This window comes from Alosa pseudoharengus, unplaced genomic scaffold (assembly GCF_046254945.1).
Source record: "Alosa pseudoharengus isolate Yale_2024_CS ecotype anadromous, Long Island Sound unplaced genomic scaffold, YU_APseudo_1.1 YU_APseudo_1.1_scf_15, whole genome shotgun sequence".
Taxonomy (NCBI): domain Eukaryota; kingdom Metazoa; phylum Chordata; class Actinopteri; order Clupeiformes; family Clupeidae; genus Alosa; species Alosa pseudoharengus.
In genome coordinates, this window is record NW_027468620.1 from 17,699,298 (window position 1) to 17,706,797 (window position 7,500).

Here is a 7,500-nt window from a genome sequence, read left to right on the forward strand (position 1 = left end):
CCTCTTCGGAGTGCTTGTTATGGTAGTGGTGCCATGGCTAGCGCTAGTCTCCCATGTTGGCGTGGGGCTGAGGGCTCAGAAGCGCGGGCCAGGTGGAAGGAGTTCAGAGGAGACAGAGGGTGAAGAGAGAAGAGAAGAGAGAGGAGAAGAGCCTCGCTCCATGACATCATAAACACGAGACGGAGAGCCAGCACGGCCAGCACAGCCAGCGGTGAAGTTTTTCGGGCCGCTCTTCTCCCCAGCCTGTGATGTTGCGCCAAGACGTGCTTTAGTCCAGCCAGGCACTCTGTGTGTGTGTGTGTGTGTGTGTGGTGTGTGTGTGTGTGTGTGTGTGTGTGTGTTTTAAAGGCACACTTTTCCAGACCTTTCCAGAAAGACATTTCCAGAAAGTTCTCTGGGAACGCTCGTCAGTGGTGGTACAGCAGGGATTAACTGCTCTCTGATTAGGCTAGAGGGCTTTAGAGGCGATCTCGGATAATCATTTCCCTGATTTCCCTGCCCACAACCTAATTGGGCATTATAAACTACAAGGTAGCAGTAGAATGAGTTACACACAGAGAGGGAGAGAGGGAAAGAGAGAGAGAGAGAGAGAGTGAGGAGAAACAAGGAAAGAGGTGGAGAGATACTGAAAGAGTAAGCTAAAGATAAATAAGGTAAGGTATAAATTACATGACAGTTGTGTATGCGTGTGTGTGTGTGTGTGTGTGTGTGTGTGTGGTAGCAGTGTCACACTCTCCTGACCTGGATGTAGAAGGGGATCCCGGCACTTCTGCGTGTGGCACAGAGCTTTGAGGAGGGGTCACTGGAGCGCACCTCCGATAGAACCTCCTTCAGCCAGTGAGCTGGAAGCTGCTGTAGGGTCTTACTCCCACTCCTGACACACACACACGCACGCACGCACACGCACACGCACACGCACACACGCAACAAGATAACAAAAACAGGCATTAGGACCCGAAAGTAGAGGTCACAAAGGTGACATAATAGTGGTCAAACATGTGCAGTTTCTCCTCATTAGCGGTAACCTACTTCCCCAAGGTTTGACCCAAATCAACACACACACATGAACTCCATACACAAAACACACAGATACACACACACACACTAACACAGAAAACAGAATTTCTCATCATTTCAATATTACAGATAGCAAAGAAACTGGCTAAGGGACATAACCTTGTTAAAACCACTACTTATGTGGCTTTTAAAGGGGGGTGTTGACAAACTTGACCAACATGTCACACACACACACACACACACACACACACACACACACACACACACAGCAGGAGTTCCCCAGACACTGAGATCAGTGTCACTGGATTCTAAGTCTTTAATCTTCGGTCCATGGGGGAGTAATCTCACTCACACAGAATGGGAACACAATGGTCCAGAGTCTGGAGATGACCATGAAGTCTGGACAAAAAACACACACACACACAGCTGGCAATGGCTCATTGACCCTGCACAGCTGAGAGAGGCTCAGCATGCACGGGCACAGCCCACACAGGTGACGCTAACTAGGGCTAAACTTACAGCCAAAACCAGCAGGGACTGCAAGAGCTTGCCAACTCAAACAGATCATGCTAGCCCAGTTAGAAAGGGCAAACTCTGCTTGTTGCGGTTATAGTTAGTAACAGATAGTGAAGGCTATTACTCTCAGGCTCAAAACCACAGTCAGTAGGATACATTTAAGCAGTCCAACATGTGTACATAGGTAAAAACCTATCTTATATGTGCATATATATATACATATATGTACATGCATAGACAAGTATTGGTCAGATAGATACTGATACTTCAATTCTATACAGCCACTCACTAGACACTAAGTTATACAACAAATCCTAACGAGAGTAGACCAGGACGCATGCACTGGTGACCTATCCACACACACACAAACACACACACACACACACACACACACACACACACCACAACATAAACAGCAAGAGAAGGAATGCAGTCTGTGGTTATGAAAAGTCCAGCTGTTTTACAAGAGGCAGTCAACCAGGAGGACCTGATCAAACAAATGAGTGTGGGGCAAGAGAGAAACACACACACACACACACACACACACACCCACACACAGACACAGACACACACAGACCATATGATGAGACACAAAGGCAACCTTCAAAAGAGTGGGCCAGTCAAACAGCCCACAATCAACACCCCATAACGCTCTGGCTGGCTGTGGGCCTTTTCAGGGAGAAGTTTCCACGAGGCTGCCCTCACGCGCTTGCAAAAACAAGCAGCCGTGTCCTCTGACCCCTACAGGCGTCTCTGTAAACACACACACACACACACACACTTTTGCATAGCTAGTCTAAGCTAAATAACCTTACTAAGGGCTTTGCTCAGTCAACACCTGTAAATATTGGCCAGGCATGTGGTCCAGTCACGGAATCCTTCATAGAAACCAAAACGGCCGTCAGGTTAACGGCAGTTCTCATAACAGGGTTGTCCACAGAATTCTGAGGTTGGAGTTAGAACACTGCAATGAATGTCTTAAATGCAATGTGTCTTCCGGTCTTTCTTTTCGTGGGTTCAAAGAGAGAAATCTTCTGTGTTTGATAAAAGACAGCAGCACTGTAAAAAGCGCTGGAATGGCTCCCAATTTCTTCGTAATTTGCTGGGAAGCTGGGTACACTAGTCACCACAAAACATATCTCCTAATAGAGATTTTAAAGTAGTATGAACTTATTTAGTGCATTCAAGATGTTGCTCGTGTGCTGTTGCTATCTTTGTCACATTTTCTATGCTTTAGCAATTAGCATACCGCTACTTCAGTACGCAAGTGTGATGTGATTACACATGTGTTCCATCAGCTGGGATAACTCGCTCTTCAAAAGTTACACCACAGCTTCCAAAATGGCGGCTCCTGACCTCCATCCTTCTCCTCCATCTCCCTTCCAGTCAGTCAGGCGTGCAGCTGGGACAGCGGAGAAGGAGAGGAGGGGGGGGGGGGGTGTATAGGTGAGTCCCAGCACAGGCTCAGCCATGAGGTCTCCTGGCCAAGCATAGCACAGAGGCTGCCTGGTGGAGCATTCCTAGCAGTACAAACAGCTCCATCGAAGAGGGAAAGACAGCCAGTGAGATCGCAGAAGTGGCAATGGATCTGACCAGTCATGCTGACGGTTATAGCCATTAGAGTGTTTGTGTGTCGGAGAGTGTCAGTGTGTGAGACATATGATGTTTATGAAGACACACACACACACACACACACACACACACACACACACACACACACACACACACACACACCTCATGCTGACACAGATGCTTCACCAGCAGAAAATGTATGTCTGACGTGAACACATACTTGTGCATTTCTTATCTGCAGAGACACACACAGACACGCGCACACACACACACACACACACACACACACACACACACACACACACACGCGGATGCCTTACTTGCACAGCATGTCTGTGAGCCGCACAAAGCCCACATAGGCCAACTCAAATGCCCCTCTGTGGCGAGACTGCAGCAACTGCTCACGGAAGTACTGACCCACACCCTCCACCTGAGAAAGAGAGAGAGAGAGAGAGAGATAGATAGAGAGATAGAAAGAGAGAGAGCGAGAGAGAGAGAGAGAGAGAGAGAGAGAGAGAGACGAAAACAGAGACAGAGACAAAGAGAGCAGGTAGATAAAAAGGGGAAGGAGACTGTAAGAATCAGAGTAACAAAACTGAGTAATATCACTTTGTTCCTTCTATTGTTTCATTGAAAACTACAGCCAATCAAGCCAGAAGAGTGTAACTGAGGACATCTGAGGACATGTGGATAATAACCTTTGAGAGGCAGATGAAAAACTGTTGTGTGTTTGTGTGTGTTTGTCTGTGTGTGTTTTGCCCCTGATAGGCTCTGTCCCTGGTGCTTTCCATATCTTACTTAAGACAGATTAACATCCGAGTCTAATTGTAGCATTACAGGCTAATCACACTTCAGGGAAAAGGACCAGCACTGGCCAAACGCTGGCAGGAAGCAGTTCAACTCCATTCACAGCAACTCCCACAACACACTCCACAACCAAGGGCCAACCAAGGGCAACACTTAAAGAACACATGCATCTATTCATTACACTGGCAACGTGGCTTAACGCACAGACTTAGGTATGTTTTCATTAGGACTGTGTGGTGTCCAGGTGGCAACCCCATGATCTCGGTGATGCCCTTCCTTGTTACCAACAACAGCTCAGCACCAGGCTTCGGCACCAGGCTCTGCGCTTTACAAGAAGAGCTGCAGAGACAAATCTAGTGTACAGTAACTCCCTGGGACTGCTCTGACTGGTACATAATCATCGGGTATAAAATGTTATAGTCCTCGATAAATTACTGACAGGTTGATTTACGGTGTCTGATAAGTATCTGTGATATAAAGCATAAAACATTTCTATGCCTTAATACCCTACAAATAGTTGGACGACACATTATACAGCCTATTACTGTAATAAAACTGCATGACTTACAGTACACATAGCCACAGAGTCTAGAACATTACAGACTCTAATACCAGACTAAGTCTACGACTGGTCCATAACCACTGGGTGTAAAACTGCAATAGTTCCTGATAACTCGGCCTGACCCTTTGACTGGTGCGTGCACCCCCGCATGACTCACGCACTGACTATGCCTCGGTGCCCTTAAGATAGGAACCCTGAAATTGCAGGGTGGCGCGGAGCGGAGCGTGTGATTTAGGACGGGGCCAGAGGCACGCTGCCCGACTGTGGTGGCACTGAGGGCACCGGGATTTCACTGAGCTCCGTGTGAACCACGCTGCCATGCAGAGGAGGGATGCAAAACACCACAATTACACACTCACTCGCACACACACACACACACACAGAAGTTACACACACAAACACAGTCTTACACACACACACACACACACACACACACACACACACACACACACACACACACACACACACACACACACACACACACACACACACACACACACAACACACACACACAACACACAACACACAACACACAACACACACCTTACTGACAGCTTAATATAACTTGAAATGTACATAAACAAATACACACATAGAAAGTGAATCATCTTGCAAATGACTAATCATGAAGAGAATATTCACTTTCATTTCTGGAAAAAACTATCAGCAAGTCATGGAGAGTGGTTAAAGTGATGACAAAGAGGAAGTGGCCAGTCCGAAAACCAGAACAAACAACATGGCTGCACTCAAAAGAGTGACTGGGTTCACAGGTTTGGTGTGGTGGATAAACCCAGGGTTTTTCTCTCAGGGGAAAAGCTGTGGTGTCTCTCCCCCACACTAGCCTCAGTTGAGTTTCATTCACCAGTAGGTCTGATTATACTGGCAGTGAGAGTTCAAATCTTCTGTGCTCAGTTTGGACTGCAGGAGCTCAGAGCTGATCCAATTAGATTTAATGTGATTTTCACTGACAGTCATTAACCACCACAATTAATCCCTACGGACCACCATGAGAGTCACTTGATAATCTGTGTCATTCAACAAATAATAAAATGAATAGTTTATGAAAAAAGAATGAAAATATGAAACACACACAAAAAATAACTCTACAAAGTCTTTCTATTAAACATCTACACTACCATGCACTTACTAGAGTACCAAGTGATTTATTTCTCAGACAAGTACTTGCAATAATAGGTTCCTAACGCATACTAAAGACCAGTGTTTCTCAAACTTTTTCAGACCAAGGACCACTTAACCAATAAAAAAAACTTCACGGACCACCTATCTAAAAAAAAACAGTAGACCCTTCTTCAACAGTATATTACACAGTAGGCCTACTCACTGGACCACCTTGCTTATTGTCTTTGCACCTTTCTTATTGTGCCAGAGGATTCATATGATTTAAACTGCCGTAGCTTACAGGCAGTGTTGCAGAACCGTTTAGATTTACATACAAGTTGGTTCAATATTGCAAAAAACTCATCTATATTATATTTTACCACATCTGCTCGCGGACCACTTAGGATAGCTTACGGACCACCAGTGGCCCCAGAACCACACTTTGAGAAACACTGCTATAGGCCCTTTCAACGGCATAAACAAACACGCGTTCCTAAGGCATTTCCGCTGGCACAGAAAACAACATTGAGCTAATGGTAAGTTGGGGATAAACGAAAAAGTCAACACTTTGAAGAGCATTAAGCTAAAGTATGACTAATTTTCATTTCATAGTACCTGTGTTGGTTTTGAATTTTCAACCGTAAATCCTTTAGGAACAGATTGAAAAGTCTATCAATGTACCTGATGAGTAGTGTGCATGGTAGCTATGCTAGTATGATGTAACAAGGCGTAACATGTGCATGTTGCCTACATTGTGTTTGCTATGTCATGTGGGCATGTTTGCCATATCTGTATAATGCTATAATGTGATTAATCATGTGTTTCTATGTAAGACATGGTGTGTTTCTGTTGCAGTATTGGTCTAGTGTATGGTGTAATGCGTGTTATTTTGGTGCAGGTCCCTGTGGCTCAGTGGTGAGCTCATTCAGCCCAAACGAGCCGAGGGCCGGTGCAGGAGCACCCAGCGGTTACGACCGCAGTCTGAACTGGGCACTGCCCTACCAGGGGGCAGCTATTTATGTCTGCACAACGGTTTTTTTTTTTTTTTGTTGTTTTTTTGACTCCCTCTTCTGATTCTTCTCCCTCGACGACTGCCTTTTTTTGGATCTCTCATTTCCTGTTCGTCCGGCTCCCTTTGCTCCTACACCCCCCCCCCCTTTCAATTGATTTGTTCCTCCTTTATCCCCTCTTCCTTCCGTCTCTCAAAGACATTTCCCACTTTTCTTCTTTCTAACCTCCTCCCAAATCCCCCCCCCCCCCCCCCCCCCACTCAGCTACCTAATTAGTCAGGCCAGGGTCACTGACCCAAATCTAACCCTGGGTCCCGCCGCCTTACTGGGCGCTAAGCGACTTAGCGGCTAAAGCTACCGCAGCAGCCAGCTAATGCCCTTGTTGTTGTTGCTGCCGCTGATGCCCTTGTTGTTGTTTAGCACTTTGATGCCATTGAGGCGAGTCCCCAAACTCCCGCCAGCAGAGTGGGATTACGCAACCCTCAGACGAGTAAAGAGCTCACAGGAAGATAAGACCTCAGGAAGGGTGGAGAACGTGGGACTACAGCATGCCATTGAGGAGAAGGACAGAGAGAGAGAGAGAGAGAGAGAGAGAGAGAGAGAGAGAGAGAGAGAGAGAGAGAGAGAGAGAGAGAGAGAGAGAGAGAGAGACAGACAGACAGAGAGAGAGAGAAAACAGGGGGAAAGAGGCGAGCAGACAGACAGGTAGAACAGACCAATGCAGTTAACTGTTTTGTTAAGAATTTTTGAGCTTACGATTGAACATTTTTGAGGTAATCCAAAAAAAAAACAAGAAACAGGTGCTGGATAAAAAAGTAATGTCATAGAAAATCTCAAGGAGATGAATACCAGAGGGAATACCAGAGCTGTTACTTTAAATAAGCAAGTAAAGCGGAG

At 46.1% G+C, this 7,500-nt stretch overlaps 1 protein-coding gene across 2 annotated transcripts in view; it reads right to left on the reverse strand.

The window, feature by feature from the left end:
* Positions 1-7,500, reverse strand: part of thada (THADA armadillo repeat containing) — a 94,612-nt gene that overhangs the window by 70,089 nt on the left and 17,023 nt on the right. For both annotated transcript variants that reach the window (XM_076285766.1, XM_076285765.1), the window contains exons 22-23: positions 3,426-3,535; positions 742-874 (exon numbers count right to left, since the gene is read on the reverse strand). In XM_076285766.1, the coding sequence (XP_076141881.1) occupies positions 742-874; positions 3,426-3,535 (243 nt within the window). The remainder of the gene's footprint in view (positions 1-741; positions 875-3,425; positions 3,536-7,500) is intronic.